Source organism: Phasianus colchicus, chromosome 2, assembly GCF_987193195.1.
Source record: "Phasianus colchicus chromosome 2, bPhaCol1.hap1.1, whole genome shotgun sequence".
NCBI classification, from domain to species: domain Eukaryota; kingdom Metazoa; phylum Chordata; class Aves; order Galliformes; family Phasianidae; genus Phasianus; species Phasianus colchicus.
In genome coordinates this window covers 103,799,093-103,821,994 of record NC_143437.1, presented here as the reverse complement: position 1 = coordinate 103,821,994, position 22,902 = coordinate 103,799,093, and the positions used below count along the sequence as shown (strand labels likewise).

Below are 22,902 nucleotides of genomic sequence, written 5' to 3'. Positions count from 1 at the left end.
AAATGGGTGCTGAACTCTACCCTCTGAAAGACTATGAATTTTTAATGGTGATTAGCGTAGCTTCAGCCCCTTCCAAACACAATTCCCACAGATAAGACTGGCATAGCACTTAGCACGTGAGCCAAGCCTGGGAGCTCCTCCTGCTACCAAGGAATAGGCAGTTCTGGAGCGTGCAGCCAATACTTACGTGTGCAGGGGATGTGGAGATATTCAGGCATCTCCAGGACTAAAGCAGGAGGCAGGTACTTATGGTCAATTAGGGACTGAGTCCTAGATTGCTGCTACTTTCCAATATTAGGGCAATCACTGCTAATTTCTGGGACTTTAGGGGGCAGGAAACTCAAGTGGGCTTCAAAACCCTAAGGAAAGCGAGTGGAAAGGAGAATGCTCATTGCTCTCTCTTCATTACTGTGACAATATTTCTTTTCTCCCTTCCATCCCATCAGCTGTAAAAACATTACCGAGGCTGACGTACGAAGAAAGAAATAATTGCAATAATTAGGATGCAAGTTTATTGCTCGGTGCCATTAATCCTGAGAGATAAAATGATTATGGGTTGTCAGAACCTGGGCAGAAACGAAGCTCTGGACCACATAACCTTGCTGCAGAAGACACAAACCCCCAGCAGCTCCAGAGCAGTGACCTCCCCAGCTAAAGAGCAGCCAGACCTGCTCCCATCCAGCAACGTGCCCTCGGTGAAGGTGATCGTCATTGGAATGGAGGTCGCTTTATCCATGGAAAATATGCTTCAGCATTTTGCAAATTATAGCCCTGCTTTCTACTCCCCAGGTAATTACTGCTGTAGAGGCTTCACCTATCACCCTGCAGCCGACTCACCCAAGGTAGCAACTGCGATTGCCCAAACCATAAGGACAACAGAGGACCACGCCATGACTGTCCCTTGACACAGCCACCTCTAGTCCAGCCCATCTGCTGACCTCCACAAAGCTGTGCAGCACAATCCTAAGAGCATCTGAGTGAGGCTGAGGTACCTGAAAGGATGGTGAACATCTGGCTGTCACTGGTTTGGAGTGCTTATGTAACCTCAACATCCTTTACATTTCTTCTCTACCTTCCCCAGCTTAAGCAAACAGGTGGCAGAGATGATTTCTGTGACAGCTGGCTATTCAACAACTTGATGGATAAATGAATCACTGACTTTGCTTTTTAAAAAGTATGTTTGTTCACATGCGATCACCAGCTTTGCTGTCTGCTCTACCACTTAATGTTTCTGTGAGCCCTCCCAGTATCACACTTTGCCTCCAGCATTGGAGCCTTGGCTACAGAGCAAATGGTGGAATGATCTGCCGTGGTTTGGTGGCACTCTTCCCCTGGAGGGTGTTGTGAGCCCTCTGCTTTTCATTAGAAGTCCCCTGATGGAGTTGCTCAGAGAAGCTGTGGATGCCCAATTCCTGGAGGTGTTCAAGGGCAGGACTGATGGGGCCCTGGCAGCCTGATCTGAATGGGAGCAATCCTGCCATGAGTGGGCTTTAAGGTCCCTTCCGTCCCAATCCATTCTGTGATTCCACATGAGTGCCTCAGATCTTGGCATTTGTGAGGTTGGGTGCCTGGAAGCTCCAGCTCCAACATGTCTCTCTCATAATATTGATGGCATTACAACATCACCAAATGGAGGGAGTACCAGCAAAGTTTGTTCATTTTGTTTGTTATTGTTATTTTAAAATTTCCTGCTTCGTTCCAAAGATCACATCAGCCTTATCAGGAACTCTTAGAAAAGAAAAGAAGAAAGAATCTTGTCTTGTAATGTCTGGAGTTGTGAAACAGATTTGAAGCGGCTGAATTAGCATGTTGTTTTGATTCACCAAAACTTAATATGTTCTGAGGCTGCTAACAAAGCTCCTTTCCTGCCTCACTTGTGCCTGTGTGCACAAGGAGCCACTGATTTATTCAAAACAGATGCAAGAACATTATTAAATGTTATCAGATTTATCGATGGAATTTGCTTGCAAGACGGAGAAAAATCTCAGTGTTTATTAGTGGATGAGTTTCTTTCTTGCCATCAGTCTTCAGAAAGGTCTAATGGAAGAGGGCAGCTCTTGCTTCACAGTGGACTGTCCCATGGAACGTTTGTGAGATGGAGGCTGGTGAATCGTTGTGCTCAGGGTGCTGTCATGAGCTCGCAGCTATTTGTGGCCAGTCAGCAGCTGGGCTGTTATGCGCAAGAAGTTCGAGCTCGGGCTGCCAGAGGTGTCAGCTTTACAATGAGATGGATAAACGAGGGTCCAGATTAGTCATGGACAATTAGAAGGCTATCATGCCACTTCTTGGAGCAGGATTATTAGTGTGAGTGTTTTGGCCAAACTCCAGTTAGACTCTCCCGTACTCTGTGAGCACTTTCCCCTGCTAATGATCCAAAACCATTGTGTGGCATTGTTACTTGTTGCTGAAAACCAGCAATGTTTTATTCCAAAGCCCGCTGCACATCAGTAATGGCTCAAGTGCTCTGTATGTATCAGTTACGCCTTAATGCACACAGAAATCCTTCGTGTCGCAAACCGCTGCAGCCATCATTGCTATTAGCCTGGTGCTGCAGTTCCCATCAACTGTCTGCTTCACGCAGTCCCAGCCACACGTCTCCTTCAGACATGCTGCAAGATGTAGGTTTTCCCTTCTGGCCCAACTGCAAGCGCTGCGTGCTGTGAGAGCGGCGCATCTGTGGGCTCCAGACATGCGTGGCCATTAAGGAGCTGTGTAATAACATCACTGGGGAGCAGCTGCCCACACGAGCTGTGTTCCGACCCAGCCAGCACCCCAGGTCACCACGAACTTCGCGACAAGGAAATGAATCAGCCTGCAGCCGGTGCCGTACATCAGCAAGCGCAGGAGTCGCCATGCTTCAAGAACAAGGGCTTATTTAGAAAGGAGAGGAAAGAAAGAAAATACATCCACAAACGAACCCTGTTCTTGCTACGCTTTTCAGCCCCAGTCTAAGTTTTATTAAAGATTTCCATTCGGCAGAACCAATCTAATAAATCTTCCTGGTTAACGGAGGAGGAGGAGGAAGAAAATGCTTTTCTGGTACCTACTGGGAATTGCTGGTACTAAATTAGCTGCTCTGGAATTATTGCTGGCACCACCACGCTGCCGCCGTTCCCCCACAGAGGATCGCTGTAGTGCACTTCTGTGTGCACGCTGCCTGCATTCCAAGCAAGCAGGATACGGAATTTTTAATGATACGTCGGCATGCATTCTGTATTCTTTTTGCTTGTGGAAAAATAACCCCTTGAAGGGCACTGTAGAAGGGACAGCCCTGACCCGCACAGGGAGGCTGCCCATCTCAGGCCGCCACATACCCTGTAAGGTGCCCAGTCAAGACAGGGGCTGTGGCGTTTTAGCACGCTTTGCCCACTTGGCAGCATCCCTCAATGGGTTGATTCTAGGTCAACACGAATTTCAAGTGTTAAGAAACATGGAGATGTGGCACTGAGAGATATGGTTCTGTGAGCAACACTGGTGGTAGGTGGTTGGACGTGATGGTCTTAGTGGTCCTTTTCAATCTGAAAGGTTCTTATCGACTTCCACGAGGCCAGGCTCAATCTGAAAGCGGGTGCTCAGGCGAAGTGCAAGCTGGAGATTTGAGCTGTTTATTTTTAGTTTTTCATTAAGAGTAATTTAGCTGGATATTAAAACAGTTCCAATGGACCTCTCTGTTTTCACATGTGCTACGCAGGGAATACCATGTGCATTTATCTTCCCCGTTGTCTAAGCAATCCCACTTATGTAAAAGCAGTGCAGCTAAGAATAGAGGTGATACGGTCAAGATTTTCCCAGCAAATTTGGTGGTGTGTGATTCCTGTTGAGACGAGATCAATAGCACACGGTTAATTTTTAAGTTGTTTATGTTGCTGCTTTTAAACCATGTTTTTGTGATCCCTGCTAATGAGAGGAATGAGGAATTTGTAGACTCAGAGACTGAGGTCTGGAGGGACCTCAGCGCGCAGTCATTCTCAGTTTGTGTATAAGGCCACAGACTTTTCCCCAGGCAGCCTCTCTGCTGGGAGCACATCTAATCTTCTCATACAAACACCGTGGTGGTGTGCTCGGCCCTGGTGGCTCTCTGTCTGATTGCTGGTAGGGCAGTGCATTGCTGGAAGGCTCAGATGCATAATGTCACTTTCTGGCCCTTGTAACCCTTCATCCGCGAGACCGAAAGCTCTTCCACTTGCTCCCAGTGATTGAGTCACCTCTCAGCTTTTCTTTTATAAACTCCTTAAAATTCATATAAAAATTCATATATTTTGTGTGAAGAGAGGAAGCTGAGAGAGGATCTTAGCAATGCTTATAAATATCTAATGGATGGCAGTCGAGCAGATGGGGCCAGGCTCTTTTCGGTGGTGCCCAGTGACAGAAGGGGCAGTGGGCAGACGCTGCAACATAGGAAGTTCCATATGAACATGAGTAAGATCTTTACCATGAGGGTGGCAGAGCTCTGGAACAGGCTGCCCAGAGAGGTGGTGGAATCTCTTCCTCTGGAGCAATTCAAACCCATTTGCATGCTTTCCTGTGCAACCTGCTCTAGGGACTAGATGTTCTCTAGAGGTCCCTTCCAGCCCCTGTGGTTTGCAATACAGCACTGCTTCCTCTTCCCAACTTGTTCTCATTCCTCCGTTACAGCTCATATGCTACACCCAGTATCACACTGACTTTTAGCCACAGCACTGCAGTGAGAGCTCACGTTGTGCAGCTCTGAGCAGCCTCTGTTATGTCCTCCTCTGTGGCTTTCTAAAGGGACTTTGGGCAGGTGCAGCTGCAACTGTGCTTCTTAAATGCATTGCTTTGCATTTACAACACCGCTGCTAGCTTGAGACTGCCTAACTGGGACATGCAGATATTGCTCATTTTGTAATATTTGTAACCCCACCAAATGTTACACCACCTGCAACCTTACCAGGGGAGATTTTCTATTACCTGGATCACTGGTAGAAATATTACCTAGCACTGAAGAAGATTTAATGCTTGTTGCTGATGGCCTTTCTCGATGATATCTTCTCATTAACAACTACATTTTGAGATCTGTCAGTGAAGCAGATTTAATCTCTCTAATGTGTGCCTTGTTAATTCCATGTAATACCAGCCAAATACCTGGGAGAAATCGCAGTATATTATAGCTCCACAGTTGTCTTGAGCAGCCAGGCGTGTTTTATTAAAAAACAAAACAAAGAACCCAACTCCCACCCCAAAACTGAAAGACAGAAGGTTTGCTTGACAAAGTCCTGTTTTCCAGGAAAACACACTGATTGCTGTTCATTTAATTATTACCATCTAGTTATCTGCTGAAGAAATCCCAAATTAACCTCTCTGTTATTCTGCAAAGGACCAACATCAGGCTAAATGAGAGACCACTTAGCCTGCTGCTGATTCTTTGCAAAATTAACTGCCACACTAAAAATCTGCCTTCCACCTTTTTCAAAATACGGGAAACGCTTTGGCAGTGCCCCGATCCACCTCAATCCCCCTGAATTGTAAAAGCTATTACAAATCAACAACGGTGGTTCTCTGATAAGTCTGTAAAGGGGTCTGGGTGAACCGCGACCAGCTTGCCTGCTTTGACTACTTAATTTCTGACCTTTTTCACTGTTGGTCCATTCACAGATGGAACCAAAGCTGCTCGCTTCTGTCCAAAGCACAAAATATCCATCAGATCATTCCGTTTGACACTTGGCTACTTCATCAGTCTCATCTATGAGGGCGGCTCCCAAAGTAATGTCTCCTATTTCATTATGTCGGCCCACGACATCAGAGGCAGATGTTGGTGGTTTGGCAGTAGAGGCTAAACCTTCCCACCAACATCCCCTTACATTTTGTTGCCTTGTGCCAGATGGCAGCAGAGAGGCAGTCGGACAGAATGGTGTCTGACATGGAAGTGTGTATGAAGCAACGCTGTGTCACTGAATTCCTCCACGTGGGCAAAATGGCAAACACTTGTTGAACAGTTAAGGAGATGAAACAGTGAATGTAACACAGAGGGGTGGTGGGTGGTGCATTTCAGCAGTGGTGACAGCAACACAGAAGATAAGCCACATTCAGGACAGCCATGCACAGCTGTAACACCATGAAATGAAGAGTGTCTTAATCAGCTCATCCACATAAATTGGTAGATTATGATCAGGATACTGTGTCCAAAGCAGCATGTTGACCTCAGTGCATTGAAAATGATCGTGGCAATGTTGGAATACTGCAAAGATTGTGCCAAGTGGATTCCATGAATGCTTATACAGGAACAGAAGGAACACTGTATGCAAGTTTGTTAGGACCTGCTGATCCAATATGAGGGTGAAGGTGGCAATTTCCTGAACGTATCATTGCCAGTGATGAGATGTGGTGTCAACACTATGAGCTGGAGTCAAAACAGCTCCTTGGTGTGGCAGCATGAATTCCTCATCAAAAGAAAGGTTCCAGATGCAGCTCTCTGCAGGTAAAGTAATGTGTACTGTCTTCTGGGATATGAAAGGGGTGATCTTTCTGGATTTCCTGGAGCCCACACAAACCATCAACTCTGACTGTTACATCACGACACTGACTAAGCTGAAGGTTGGAACTTCCAGAGTCAGGTCAGAGGAGAAGACAACCTTTCTCTTACAACATGATTATGCCAGATCCTGTACCAGTTTGAAGACTGGGGAACACATTGCCACATTGCCAGTCTTGGCTGGATTGCCCTACCACACCCACAATATAATCTGGATTTGGTGCTTTCTGACTTCTGTATATTTGGGCTGATCAAAGATGGACTGTATGGGCTACATTTTGTACCAACAGAACCATGACAGCAGCTGTGGAACACTGGTGCCGATTTTTATGAGTGTGGCATGCAGGCTCTTGTTCACTGCTTGTAAAAATGCACAGCTAACGGTGGTGACCGTGTAGAAAAATAGCTTTGGTAGCTGAGAATTTGCTCTATCAAATAGTGTTAGCGTGCTCTTTGTATTTGTTGCAATTTCCACGTGGAAATAAATAGGAGGCGTTACTTTTGGAGCAAAGTATGTATTTAGGACTGACTAAAACACCATGTTTAAAGTGCTTTGCTTTTTTTCCTCTTGGCCCTTGGTACCCCCTTGGTTCCCTCAGCTGCTTCTAGCAGCAGCCTGTTTTTAACCTATACTTTTTGTATTTGTTACTGCTAAGCTCCCATTTCTCCTATTTTCATGTATGTTAATTTAGTTTGTTTTTGTCACAGCTTTCACGTCTCCTTTTGCATTTAGCAATTTCAGAAATGATGCTTTTTTTTTGTCATTCAGGATGCATGCACTGAACTATTTCTGTCAATGGTGTCTATTCCACTGTAAATGTAAGTTTCTGGTCCACCATGTTGACAGTTGCTTTAGGCTTTGGGACAAAAAAGATACTTAAAAATGTTGCAGTTACGTCTTATTGATGGGTGCCATATTCTGCTTAAGCCAAGCCAGTCTATTGGGAACACCATCATGGCACTGAAACAGCAGCTAGCAGTCACTGGCTAACCCTCCTTGGTCAATCATGAGGTTTGCTTTCTGCTCGGTGCAGACAAAGCATCCCTTCATGTTAGAAACCTTCAGAAGTGGTCATGTGAGATGCTCAGCTCACGTTCCCTGGCTGGAATCACCCGCAGCTAAGCAATTTCTCTTGTGGTGTGTTACAAACAGATGCCTAATTAACAGATATTTGTTATGTTTTACACAACAGAGATGTTCAAAGAGCAGTACATCCCTCTCTCTGCTAAGATACAGGAATGGAACAAATGCACAAAGGTCCCTCATGTTACATTTTGCTGTGTAAGCCTATAATCCCAAAATCTTGCGACTATGGTTCTGAACTGGTGGTAGTGGTGACATTAGCTGTACTCTCTCTTTTATTTCTGGTTTTCAGTCTTTGAAGAAAACGGACACTAAAGCAGAAGATTAAACCAAAGAGGTGTTTTCCAGCTGTAGGACAGGTGTTAGAAAAGCCCCTGCATTAAGGAGTGGGGCCCTGCAGCTGCCCTATGGCACTGTCCACACCCATAGAGGGGACACAACCCCTCCAACCATAGCTTTGCTCAATGCCTCGAGATGCTGCTGCCATGGAAATAAATACCAAGCCCTCGCCAAGCACGTGATGGCTGCCAGCATGACATGGATAGCTCGGCCCGTAACTGCTCTGTGAGGGGCTGGTGTTAAGCACTGCCTGAGAGCTGCCAGCCTCTGCTCTCTGTAATGGTAACGTAATACTTCTGAAAAGGCCTTTAAGTCCTGCCAGTGTCTGTGATGGGTGCCAAGTTTTATTTTCGTATGCCAGTTTGGGAAGTTTGTTAAACCTGTGACTGGGATCAGAGCAGTGAGCCCGAAAAGCAATCAAAGATACATAATAAATAATAATTAGTATCAGTGTGTGGTGCTTATTCAGTATTCTTTCCTTTCAGGTCTCTGTTGGCTAGTTAGCAAACAACCGATCCCACATGATGGCAGTCTAATATAGCGTGTACTGATCGTCCTCCGGTTCCGCATGGCAAACTGAGCAAATCAAGGTGACTGTGGTCTGCTACAGAAGCCCAAGGCATTTCCCTCCCTTGATCCATGGTGCCTGAATACGAGGAGATGCAAGAACCAAAGCAGGGTGCTGGAAGAGCACTTTGGAAAATGCTGCGTCCCTAAACACGAGGAAGAGGAACATCCCCAGACGGTACTCACCTTTCCCCTTTCCCCTTCACTATTAGGCAGTATGAGTTTATTTAGCAGCAGAAAATACTAAGGCACTGGTAATTCGATTTGAAGGGTTTTTCTCACCTGCAGAACTGCCTGGAGTGGTTCATGTTGGGACCTGCTTTAATATTGCCTTTCTCTGGGTCATAGATGGTGGTTGCTCGTGCATAAGCTCCTCCAAGAATAAAGATGAACCCATTGAGAGTGACTGCAGGAGCATATTTGTTATCTGTCAATGGAAAGCAACACTGAGATCAGTTTTAGGCTCAGGTTTGGAGACTGTTTTTTATTTATACATTCCTCTTATTTATAGATAAGTCACGTTTCTCTAAACCTCCAAGGCTAGGGAAAGAAAAATGAGGAAATCTTTCCTGCTTTTGTTCTTCTCTCTCAAAGTTCTCAAAGGCACTTTTAAAGTTCATCAGTCCTTCATTCCCCAGTACACACCTCCCTCTAAACTGGGAAAGTACAATTATCCTCTCGCAAAGCCTAACGGAATCACTGAAAGCACCACTCTTACATATGAAATTAAGATGTCAAGTTGTTTCAGAATTTTGAATTGCTGCAAATTTTAACCCAGATGCTTCCTAAGTAGCTAAGTACAGAAGAATCCCACAGTGCAGAGTCCCACTTAATAATATTCAAGAGTTGATTCTCCTTTGTATTCTACTTTAGCTCATGGGAAGGTCACCCACACAATCCAGAAGATTTTCTGAAACCCGACTTTTTCTCCCCTTCATCTGTCTCATAAATTCACCTGCATTTCTCTGTTTAGATGTGAGAAGTATCTCCAAACAGTCCTGTACAATAGCAATGAACCGTGTGAAGCTGAGTTGTGAAAGGAAGTGCCTTATCCTAAGCTCAATCAGAATTTCCAAGGATGCTTTAAAACTTTTGTGTTAGCGGAAGCATTATTACAAAAACATGTAGAACTAAGCATAATTTATCAAATAAATTCCTTGTAATTTAATTAGTTGACTTGTCCCGTATGCTGCTATCACGCCATATGCACGTTATTAACCATGAGCCAGTTGGGCTGAAATTTCTCATGATGGTGTCTGTCTTAATGCGATACGTTTTTTTTTCATCAGCATTTCAGTGAAACCAATCAGCAGTGTCTGGGAACAAAAGATGGGAGTACATTGCTTCATTTGAGTGAAAATATGTCTCACAATTAGTCCTCTAAAAATGAAGCCCTTCAGAGCAGGCGCTTCCTAGATGGTTGTCCAAGTGTTGGGGGACACATCCTTTGGTCTTCCCATAGGAACTCTTTGTAAGTAGCTACATAAAGCATCTCCAAAATATGCAGATAGGTGTATGCTCAGTAAAGGGCAATTCTCTTGCATCACCAGTGGGGAATCAGCCTGAATGTCTGCTGGTCAAGAATGGGGCATGCAGGACAACATGCTGGAGAGAAGGGCCCCATCCTTACAGTGCTTTTACTACACTGCTAACAGTCTCCATGTAGCATCCAAGGGCTCTGAGTGTTCCTCCCAGGTCTGTGGTCCTCTGACTGCTCTCTTTTACAAACAATGAAAGGAGTGGGCTCAAACCAGCCCTGGTGGTTTTACTTTTGGCATTTTCTTACCTCTTGCCTGGCTGGCATTGTAACCCTGAGGCTCTTTTATAACCATTAAATATTTAACGAGAGATTTAATTTGACCAGAGTTAAGCAAAAATTGTCCAGAAGAGTGGTAATTTCCTTAACTGGGGTTTGAATTTACTAAACTGGAAAGGAAATAACAGAATGGTTTTGTGGTGTTCTTCTGTTCCAGCTTGGCTGTGGTGTTGTCTGGTTTGGTTTTGGGGGAGGTGTGGGCCTGCAGCACCCGGCAGCACAGACAAAACACGTTTTGGGGTAAGCTGGGCTCCTATTACTCTCAGTATCTACAGGCATATGTCAAAAAACACAGATGCATTAGGAAAATGTCACTGATCCTTGGGAACAGATGGGAAGAAACTAATTCATCCAGAAAATAGAACAAGGAGTATTCAGTTTTTTCTTGGTGCCACTAAGCCACTATAATTCATCAGAAAGACTTATCTGTCCTAACAACCCGTCTTGCATCCCTTTCCAAATCAGACTTGCATATGTGACATTTTTTCCAGCTAAGACGCTCATCAGAAGTTCTCCATATTTAATTATCACATTCTCCTGGCTGTTTTTTTCCCCCTTCCCACCAGCACTATTTTGCAGGAGAATAAGACTATCGCATTAAAAAAAAAAAAAAAAAAAAAGAGCTCAGAACTCAACTCCCAAATCTCACAGGGAAATTATTTGGGGCTCCCTCAAGGCAGAAACAGCGACTTCTCAGGAGACTGAATCACTGACTGCACGTTCCTTTTTGTCAAAGTAAAAGAGGGAAACCCCCTTGGTTATTTTTATAGTGACTTTTTTTTTTTTTCTTTTCAAATAAGCAGACTGATAGACTTTTTCTTTCTTCTTTTGAGAGGCAAACGTGCCTGATTCTCATCAATTTTTCAAGACGCTGTCTATCTGTTGTCTTTTTAGTACTTTTGGCTTTAGCTGCAATTTCATAAATTGCTATAAAGTGAGCCTGGGACTGAGACACGGGGACAGCTCTGCTGCTTCTTTCAAGAAGGGAGAAATCCACAGTGTCCTGATCCTGACGTAGATATGGCAGAAAGACACAGGAGACACCCCTCTAGGCCTGAGTAGAGAGAAAACACTGTGTTTTACTTCTCTTTTGTTACCATGGAGGCCACAAGTTTAGACAGATACGGGGAGCTTGAAATCTACGAACTAAGCGTGGATGCCCACCTTCAATCTGCAACCTTACTTCACCTCACCACCCTTCCCTTGTTGTCCTTTCCAGGGCTTCTGAAAGCACCCAGGAGGCTCCAGCTTTACAGACCGTCCACTGATGGATGTAACCCTGTAATAATGCAAGGTGCTGGGGGACCCTAATTTAGCAAAAGCACGTTTTTGGTCAACGCTTTTGGGTGTCACGTCAGCTCCTATGGGCCACAGGACTGGGAATATGGGAACTGAGGCTTTGGAGATACAACCTCCTTTCCTCTCCAGAATTCAAATGCCGGGGCTGTCAGACACGGCAATCTACTTCAGGCTGGAAAATCTTAAATGAGATTTGTCCAAGACAGCAAGCATTCTTGAGATTAAAAGGCAGAGTAAATGTAAAGGAAATAATAGATAAAAGATACTCTTCTCTCCAAGTGGATAATATCATAACATCATTCTCTTTTGCTGCTGCTATAGGAAAATAGGTAAGTATTTCTATTCTTCTCGAGACGGGTCATTGCAGGAAGGGGTATGCACTCAAAGACAATCCTTGAGCTGTAGGTGCACTTCACATGGGGTTTATAATTTAACCTGCCAGTGTGCTCAATTCGTAACAACAGCATGCTGTCTGTGATGTGTTTTGTGGCTCTCAGATCTCTTGGTACGTTACGTGGTCAATTACCACAGTTCTGCTTTCCCATTCAGGATTGCTTAAAAATCTTTTGTTGTCTTCCAGTAAAGCACACCGTCAGAGACAAAAGTGGCGTGAAAACAACGCTCCATCTAGAAACAGGTTATGAAACCAAACCAGCCAAACGTTTTTAACAGGAGGAAGAAACGCCAATGTGCCACCCAGTCCTGACATGGCTCCAACCAGAGGTGTCCCTGCAGCACAGGAGGCTGCAGGAAGGACAGCAATTCACATGGTGAAGCACACTGGAGAAAAGAGACTCGTTAACAGAAGCTAAATCTGTTTTTAATAGTAAGTATCTCTTCCCATCCCTGAACACTATGCAGACAACACTATGACACAGCCGTGGATAAGACCGTGTCCCTCAGCAGCTGTGAGGCTGCAGTCTGATCCTCCACACAGCTTGGGAGGCCGAGGTGCAGATACAGCAGCAAGGTCTTGGATGTCATCAGCCTGCGGCTGTCACTGTGGGGTAGGGATGTCTGCACTCTCTGGATTGAGGACACAGGAGACAGCAGGCAGAGCAATGCCCTGGTGGGCAAGTGTGCTCCAGGGGAGGGCCTACCTCTGGGGAGGAACATGAGAATGATTGATTATGTATTTTAACAAAACTTAAGACATCAAACAGAGCAATAGAAATGTGCAGATGCTGCTAACACCATTTTCCATATATTTCTTGCATTCTTAGCTCTGTGGTTGTCCCACTTCAGTTGGATAGTGAATAGTATGGGCAAGAACTGGCCACTTGGATTAGAAATGCTCATAGATCTTTGTCCTGTGTGTTCCCATAGTTTTCAGTAGGTTTTAAAATTTACTAGTGTCAATGAAGAAACACTGTTTTCAAAAAAATTCAGAAGCACTAATCAAAACTTGTAATTACACTGGTACAGATACAGACTGCTCAGAGTATCAACAAAGGTGTATTTTAGTGCCTTGATATGAAGACACAGCGTGAACTAAGATGCAGTGACGAGATAATTAGGTTTACTTACAATCACTGGCTTCAGCATGCCTACAGCTATCTTCTTAAATAGGACCAAACTTAGGAAGCTGGGTGAGAAATGTACTTTTAGCAGTCAGCCAATGGTCTGGGTGCAGAAAGGCAGGCACTGCAAGGATGTAGCCTGGCTTCACTTACTGCTGTAGGACTTTGGCTCAACAGCAACAAACTCCTAACAGCTCCAAATGCAAGAAGAGCTGTGCATGGTGGTTTACCAGAAATGTGCAGTGGGAAAGGCTGGGATGCTCCACTGTCTGAGTAACATTGAGTTGTGGGTTGTGTTTCTGAAGGAACATCTGCTGCCTCCAAAGATGGAGAGAACAGAAGTGGAGCAACCTCATGCCACCTGATGGCACGTGTAGGCTATAAACAAATGGAAAGTGGGGCTGGATTCAATGCTTACTCATAGGAGAAAGGCAGGCAGAAGAGGGCAGGGGCTGAGCTGAGTAGATGAGCTACCAGTCCCCACTCCATACCTCTGAACAGGCAAGATTTCAGTATCCAGCCTGCTTCACCTCTATTAATATTATCATAAAATGACCCTTTCCCTTGCCACTGGTTGGTGGGAACCACTGGCTGGTTGATGCCAGCACTGCCTTGGGTGTTGGGTTCAATCACGTGCCATGCTGCATTCAGCTCACTGACATTTGCAAAATACCACAGTGACTTGAGCAGGTAGCACCAGCCTAAAGATCTCCAGAGACCTCAGGAACTTTCAACACCTGCATCTACTGATGCATATTTGAGCGTGCTTGAGGTGTTTTTAAATAACCTGTTAAACCATTTGAAGTCAAAGAGGTTTCGCCGATCTCTGGAGTGATCTTAAACCACACAACTCACTGTCAGATGTCTCAGGTTATTTAGCCCAGGGGGACACCTTAAGAATTCACAAACATGCACAAAAAGGCTTTGAGGCTCTCGAGAGCACGCCAGCAATCTTCCTATCACAGTTCACCTCATCTCCATTTTGTAAAAAGTACTCCAAGCCTCCTACTCCCTCTTTCTTTTAAGTAAAGGTTGCCTGCACTGCACATGGAGTATCATGGAGTATCGTTCAGCTCTTTGGGGATACCCTGCAAGCACAGGTGATACTCTGCTTCTTGTAGAGCTGGTGGAATAAAAATTCCAATATTCCCAAAGCATTTTTAGAGAAGAAGAAGAATCACATCAGCTCACTTTTCTGGATATTCTCCACTGGGTCTCCACTTCCCCCACGTTTTACTTTATTTGCAAATAATCTGGCATTACGCATTTCCCAACAGAGACACACAGCAACTCCACATTTCATCACATATTTTAAGCCTTCAACTTAACTAATTAACTTTATTTACGCCAAGAAAAGAGAAGCATTGTCTTTTAACTTCACTTTTGTGTATTTTTGTTAGGAAATGATAATGCGCATCCGCTATATCAATTGGTGACAAACCCACCTCTGGATGATTTGGATGATTTTTCCAAGCACGCGTGGTGTTGATGCCTGCTAGACAGTATAATGAGTCCAGGGAATGATTGCTTAGCTCTGTGGCTGGCACTTGTACTATCTTGGTAAGGAAAAGGAACGCTTCTTTGCATAATGCATTCATTTCTGCAGTACGCTCTGAGAACTGGAAAACCTCATACTGTCAGTCAGTGGATTAAATGAACAGTGGCAGCTGTAGCTTTGTGATGGAAAAAGCCAGGAAATAGGTTTGTTTGCACTGCTGTATTACATCAACACGACTTTTGCTGGTTAACGCCCTCCTGCTGGGCGCTTCATGCTGCATCATATGCATGTCATGTTATGTTAGGCTGGACACAAACAGCAGCAAGGGAGCTGGAGAGCAGTGCTGCCTTCGCGGGGGAGGCTCCAGCTGTGGCCACACCAATGCCTCGTGATTCCTTTTACTAGGAAACACTGAGAAGACAGGCATAATGATAGCAACAAGCTTGTTTTAGCTTTCTGAATGTGTCTAGGTGGCCTGAATGCCTCATAACTGTATATGTGTCATTTATTACTTCCTACTCATACTTGGTCTACCAGGCTGAACGCTCAAACCATGACTTGTTATTTGTCGTGATGACAGGACAAGAGGGAACGGCCTCAAGTTGCATCAGGGGAGGTTTGGATTGGATATTAGGAAGAATTTCTTCTCAGAAGGAACGGTCGGGTGTTGGAACAGGCCGCCCAGGGAGGTGGTGGAGTCACCATCCCTGGAGGTGTTAAGGAAAGGGTCGACACGGTACTTATGGACATGGCTTAGTGGGCTGTACTGATGGTAGGTCGATGGTTCTAAGATGATCTTGGAAGTCTTTCCCAACCTTAATGATTCTATGACGTTTCAGCATGACTAAGAGGTTTGGGACACAAAAGCAAGCCACCTCCAAGCAGCTTCTCTGCAATGACTGCGTAAGTGCTGCTTCTTTGAGAGTTTGAGCACATCCAGATGGAAAGCTGCCCATAGCCATCCATCCAGCATAGACCACGTGCTCCTGAAGGCTGTTACCTGCAGGAATGTCCTTGTGAGGCTGAATGCTAAACCTTGCTTCCAAAAGCAGCCTCAGCTCTTAGGGTGCACAGAAAGCAAATAAACTGCAATCTTTTAAGCACTACTATCATTTTGGAAATTTGCACATCTGAAGTTGGCTGGTGTAGTGGAAAATTTGGCCTCTCATCTTGCCCTTTTTCTGTAACATAGAGCATCTGGCTCTATCCTGTAAAATGTTCAGAGAGCTCTGGGGCATCACATACTAATAAACACAGTTTTAATAATCTACATGTCTTGGAGAATTCAGACTCTGGAGCCTGTATGGTTTTCGATACCACTGCTATACCCCAGTTAAGAATGACCACCTTGCTATAGGACAGGAAGCATTTTAACAAGCACATGAGTAATAATCCAGTAAGTGAGCAGTGCTTTTTAAAGCATGGAGCAACACACGATGCTAGCATAAAGTTTCACTACACTTCACAGTTTTTTGGGTCTAAAATTACTAGTTGTCCATACCTAATAACTGCTTTCCTTACTCCTCTACTTTGAACTCATCACTTCTAGCTGATAACTAGCTCTATTAATGAGTGACAATTGCCTTCACTGAAGATTCAGATAATTGCCTCTCTGGTATAAAATGCATGCATTCCTGCCAATCTGCTACAAACACATCCCCCTCCCCACAACCCATTCGCTTTCTGCAAAGGCATTAAAATACCTGAAGCACAGAGATTTCTGTCATAATACGGGTTTACTCTGACAACACGATTCCCTTACCAATCATTGGAGACTCTATAAAACTCCAGGAATTAGTCTGAGGGATGTAGGACTGCAAGACCCCCGCAGCTCGGCCGGCTTCGTTCACCCCACCGAAGACATAGATCTTCCCACCACAGACAGTAGCAGCAGCTGAGTGCACAGCTTTGGGCAGAGGAGCGATGGTCTCCCACTGGTTGGTGATAGTATCATACCTACAACAACAACATCAGAGTGAGCTGCAATGGTGCAGCGTCAGTTGAAGGCAGGATAGACAGGCAGAGAAAGCAGGCTGGAATAAAACAGAAAGGCAGCTTGACAAGCTGAAGAAAAGCAGAGGTGGAAATGTATTTTTTAACATCATACAAATTCAACGACTTGGTAAATAGTGTAATTAATGCCTTTTCTGAGCTTTTAAAACATTGATAAAAGCACAGAGAAAGCTAGTTCTATTTTCCGTTCATGCCTCTCAAATCTCATTTTAGTCCAAGCTAAAGAGACTCAGGACATCTTTGTTAAGATGTCTTCCACTAATTAATTTCTATTAATGACTGTACAATGAGATTATTCTTGCAAATCAGTGCAGTGATATCCAATAGCAACCGCAGGCAGGCAACTGTTAATATACTTCAGTTGTTCAGCTCGTGGAACGGATCTCACCTGCACTATAATGTGACACGATAGCTCTTTTTGCTCCAGTTAACTGACCAGCGGGGCACATTTTGTGCCAGAGCGAGTTGCCTCCATTTAATTTCCATTGTGCAAACCATGTGCTTCATTGCAGGATGCTGCAAATCTTAATGCTAGGATAAGATTTTACCAGCGTATCTATATTTGACATGAAGCAAACAGAAAGAGCGTGTATGAAAGTGCTAAATTAGTTTTAAGGTCATCATTATCTGATTTAATTAAGCCATTGACCATAAGGGATACGCAGTTAATAATCCATGGATAAAGATTCATTTTAGACAATGTCACAAGTACAGACGTCAATTTTTTTTTTTCTTAAAGATAATGTGGCAGGGATCCAAATAGCTGCTCTAAAACGAGTCTTGGAGACAGTGGAAAATAATGTGATTCTTAGGCTTCAATATTTTCATGTAATGGCACATTCAGTCAACTACGACTTTCCTGAGGAGCGATTACTCAAAATTGCGTGCTGCAAAAACAGAAGCCCTCATCACCCATTTAGGGCTTTTGTTCTTAATATTGGTAAAATGCAATACGAAAACATTGAATGAATCCACAGCCACAAATCCATCTCTAGAAAATGATTCAGTGACAGGAGAATTCTCCCTTTGCACTATGTCCCTCAAATCCTCACTGTCCAAAGTAGGGGAAAGTACGAGTGGCAAAAGGGATGTAACTGGTGGAAACAGCATAAGCTAATGTACTTAATGAAAATGCATTAATGAGTTTCCAAGTAATATCGCTGGAAGTAATTAACATACTCATAAATGAAGGAAAAGCAAGAGGGAGGCAAACTTTAACTGAAAAAAAATGGGTAAAGTCCCTTATAATGAGCGTGGAGAACTGCATTTTACAATGCTCTAAATTAGTTACTGAGAAATTAAATTCATCTACAACAAAGTGATCAAAGGGCAGAAAAATAATGAGATTAAAGAACATGGTGCTGGGAACGTTCAAGAGGACAAACCTATATTGGGCTGATTCATAAAGCTTGGTACCAAAACAGAGACTACTGATGCATGTTTGCCTACACAAACAGCTCTTCCAGGGAAAGCACTGCGTGCTGCATCTCTTGCATCTGCCCAAAGCAAAATTGGCAGAATGTCACCTATATGAAGAGTTTCATACACTGATTTTTGGCTACACTTTGTCAACTCATCTACTGCAGTATTTTGGGTTTGGTAATTCAAAAAAAATTTTTTTGGTGTGCTTTTATGTATTAAAACTGGTGAAGAAATTGATTAAATTGGTTAGAAATTTGGCAGAACACTGTTTTCAAGACAGGCACGTTACTGTTAATGACTTTTTGACCATTCCAATACATTTTTAGACAAATGAATATATATATATATATCCTTCAAATTTGCTGGTGGATTGAATATATATATATATATCCTTCAAATTGAGGTTGGATGTGGTTGAGGCTCATGTCTACAGCAATACTGGCAGAAGATTCAAACTGCAAAAACAACAGTTCCTTCTCATTATGGGGACCTCAGGCCTCCTACATCCCATTTTTCACCCACTTTCACCGGTTACGCTCTACAGTGACAGAATTCATCTTTCTGTCTTCTCTTTTAACAGCCACCCGGAATCAAAATTGACTGGTTTCACTTCATCTGCTGAAAGCCAAAGGCTGCAAGTCCCTGGGACACAGGTGCAAGTGGGACGGCTTAACACAATGCTCATCTTGAATGCCCTTTGGTTTCAAAAGTCAGTGAACCATAAAGCAGGTGGAAGACGATTCTCATCCAGCCAACACCACCACCCAACCTGGGTTTTACACAGGCTGCTCAGTGAAACAATCCCCTTAAGTGCCAGACTTACTTCTGCTGTTGAATAAGAGAAGGAAGTGCCTTCATGGCTTCCTGGTACCTAATTTCAGTCTGCTCACCAAGACCTTACATCCACTGGATTTCTCTGGTTCATGACCTCCTGGCAAAACTGCAGACCTGATTTCTAGCCTGTTTTGCTTCCTCTCCCACCCACATTTTTTTTTTTTTTTTTCTGTTAGATTATAAAAATGCCTGCTATCAAAACTCTCTCTTTCATGTACGGAGTTGCAGAAGATAATAAAGTCACCTCTTCAACTTCTACAGGACAAGCTAAGTAGTGCGAGCTCTTTAAGTCTTCCACCACAAGCCAGATTTCTATCTTTCAAATCAACTCTCAATGTGTTTACACAGGGATTAGTACTGGATTAACTAAATTGGTTTAAAAATGAATAAAGTTTAATATTCATAACCTTTGTAAGAACTGGAAACAACTTCAAACACTTTGCCTCTCTGCCCTCTGCCCCTTCCATTCTCTGTTCCGCCTCCAGTGTTGCCGTCACTGGGGCTGGTGAGGCTCTTTGGCTCCTTGAATGCTGCTCAAAGGCCAGCAGGGAGGGAAGAACTGATTTAAAAAATAATCACTTTGATCTCTTTCCATTAGTCAAGCTTTGCATTTGATTCCCTGTTTGAAGACATAAATGGAGACTTAATGTGAGCTGGCTTTGAGCCATGCCAAAGTTTTTCTTCCTTCTCCTCCAATGCTCCCTGTAGTCTCAATGTGTCCATCCCTGTCCTTGGCTAAGGGCCTACAAAGCCCATCCGAATTGCTGAACTTGAAACTTCAAGGACATTTCCCTTCGTGTTATGGACTCCCGGTTTTGCAGTCCCTGCATGCTATGGACAGTGTTCTCTCACTTGACCCTTGTGCAGGCGCTATGCTCTGCTTTATGTTTTATTTATACACCCTTGATACGGCAAATGATCTGAACCCAGCAAAAAATGCAGCCCAGGTGTGAGGAAAACACACTCAGAAATAACCTTGCTACTTTTCCAAAGTCTCCAAGCTCAGAGTTTCATCTTGGATCCTCCTTGTGCTTCACTCCTTTGGTTTAGCACCTCCTCTCTTCTTCTTCCCCTATGGCCTTGATGCTAACAGCAGAAAAGCCCTTCACTTCAATCCACACAATTCCTCACTTAGTTGACTTTTGATCTCTTCAGTATCTGAAAACAGTACCTTTTCCCCCAAGAGTCTCTTAATTTCTCTCCTAGGTTAAACAGTATCTTCATTTATTCCTTATAAAATCCTTGCATCATGGTCAGCAGCTTACAGACACGCACTCTCCAGTTTCTTATACATTATTTAATTCTGTTTGCAGGAAAGCTGCTATTCAAAATGAAGCTGCGCAGTGTCATATTGATCTGCTCTTCAGATGATTCACATGTTGTTTAAAACCATACTAATGGTTTACTATTTTCTGCCTTTTTTATATTCTTTTGACTGTCCTGAGGAGCTTAAGAAAGTATTCTTGCACAAGGCTATATATTTAATTTTCTTAAGACATCAATAAAACAGTGGGTTCTGAAGCAGTTTATAAAGCTTATAAGGCTTATTTTTTACATTGAATTTTTTAGACTGTCTTCCAAGCATACACTGCCAGCTGAAGTAATCTCCCAGTTTTAGACAACCCTATTGTAAAAGTGCTGTCAGGTCAAGGGGATTCATCTTCTTCTGTCCTTCAAACAGATAATAACCACAAAGCACCCACATTTCCACACTTTTAGTCACATACATTGTCTTGTCAGCATAAGCAGTCTTCTCGCCTCTCAAATTGCATATATTACAAGGCCCATCCATTATCTAAAATCCTACTTCGTGGATCCACTTCATTTCTCCGCCTCCCAACTCAAGTCATATCTCAGAAGGAGACAGAAAGTGTAATACTCTCTAGCCTGATACCTAATGACTCGCTCCCTGTCACACAGAAATTTGCCACAGGGTTTGATTGAGAACTGCGCTCACGCCGTTATTTTCCTAAACAGCCGTTCCAAAAACATAACTCTCCCCGAATGTATATCCATGTATATTCACAAGAATGGGTTTATAACTCAGCCAGTCTGGCAGATGCATACTGTTTTAAGATGAGTAGTAGAAGATTCCTACCTGTCTGTTTTATGATAGTCCTGTAATGTAGAACTTTACTGCTTCTTTACAGATCGATAAAGGGTAAAAAATCTTACCTATGTTGAAGCTGATGGGAAGGCACCCACTGATTTAAGTGGCACCAGCGTTCCTTGTTGAGGCTACACCCTTCAGCATCAATGACACAAGTGAGAGTACAGACAGACGAGCTCAGGAGTTGATGCCATAAATCATTAGGAGTTCGATGGTCCCTACTTGCTTTAATGCTTTCTAATTCAGTGCCATCAGGTAATGGCACATACAGTTTTACGTATAAAGTGGAATAAAAGTATCCTGGTAATATTTTAACCATTTAGGATGAAATATTCCAAAAATTCCCAGAAAATAAAACAGGTGGAGAACAAGAAGGAAACTGGGAGGAAATATTTTGCCATCTTCAGAGATCAGCTGTAGCAAGAAACTCCACAGACTCCATATGAACGGGCTGCTAACTGGTGAAGTCGGGGTAAGTCACTGTGAACCAGAAATGTGCCCTCCACAATGCCACTGAAAACACACTGAAATCTGGCCTGAGCTAGGCACGTCACACTTCAGCTGGAGGAGTAAGGAGAAAGCAAAATGTTGCTGGTAAAGATAAGATGTATGTGCATGAAAGGAGGGGGTAAATGGCCCAGAGGATGTCCAGTGTGTTGCTCTTCTCACTGGTGGCACAGTCTGTATCGTTCAACAGGCCTGGCTAAATCTCCACAGCTCTACTGGGGTGGATAACAGGACGATGATGCCCCATTTGGGATGAAAAACAATTAAAAGGAGGGGTGTGGCCTTGAAATTCAACACTGAGGGACAAAAGCTGCAAAGGTAAATGTGGTTTTTTTTCCATCACATAACTTGGAGCATGTGATCACGTCACTTTATTGTCATTTTAATACAATGCTTTTGGAAGACCTGCTGGAATGACAGAGAGGTTCCCCTCCAGAGTGATGGAACAGGAACACAGAATATTCTATGCTAGAAGGGACCCATCAGGATCATTAAGTTCAACTCCTGGCTCCACGTTGGACTACTCAAAAATCTAAGTGTCCCATCCAAAATCCCAGCACAACAGTCAGAGAGGAATATTCAGCCCACACAGAAATACGAGGGAGAAGGCCAGCTTCTTGTAGCTCTCACTCGGGGGAAAAAAGAGAGGGCAAAGTCAAGAGGTGAGTATGAACTGAGCATACAGCAACAGACAACTGAGCAATTACAGTGATGATGTTCTGTATTTCAATGCTTTGTTTTGTTTTTTGAAAGTACCAACCCCAAATTCAGATGGCGTCACTGCTGGCAAAGATGAATACAGTGATTCCCATTCTTCAATTACTGAATGCTCAAAAAAATTGGTTGTCTGGTCCAAAAGGGGACTGCTTTTGTCTGAAAAGGCATGAGTTTGCTCAGTACAGCCATGAAGGTTATCTTTTTCTCACCTGCATTTCTACAGCAGACCCCTGAAACATCCTTTTCAAAACACAGGGCTTCAGCAATGGCTTGTTTGCTTCTGTAATTCCCCACTGTCGTACGAAGAATAAGAAAGGAAACATCCAAAAAGCTCTCTCATTTCTTGGCATAACCCAAAAGAGGCCATGTTGTACTTTTTCCATGGCTGCATTTCACAAGTCACTTTATAGACAATAGCAGATTAATTATAACCACAGGCTTAGCAAATCCCCATGACAAGACATCCTTATTGTGGTAGAGACAGCGTGCACTGAAATGATAGGGAGGAAATCTACTACTTTCCTACATAAAAGTCTCTTGGTGGGGTGGTTACAAGTGCAAGCTAGCAGGGCTGCTCACACTGAGCTGTGCTGGGTATGCCAAGGGCCTGAGTGTGACATTGCAGAGTACAATGTCATTTGTGGCAAGGGCTTGGGTAACAGCGGTGATAGGGAAAGAGAGGGGGC

At 43.7% G+C, this 22,902-nt stretch overlaps 1 protein-coding gene across 5 annotated transcripts in view; it reads right to left on the bottom strand.

Annotated features, from left to right (window-relative positions):
- KLHL29 (kelch like family member 29) overlaps positions 1-22,902 on the bottom strand; it is a 403,358-nt gene that overhangs the window by 4,296 nt on the left and 376,160 nt on the right. For all 5 annotated transcript variants that reach the window (XM_090136444.1, XM_090136441.1, XM_031595907.2 and 2 more), the window contains 2 exons: positions 16,376-16,569; positions 8,763-8,907 (listed from right to left, as the gene is read on the bottom strand). In XM_090136444.1, coding sequence (XP_089992570.1) covers positions 8,763-8,907; positions 16,376-16,569 — 339 coding nt within the window. The remainder of the gene's footprint in view (positions 1-8,762; positions 8,908-16,375; positions 16,570-22,902) is intronic.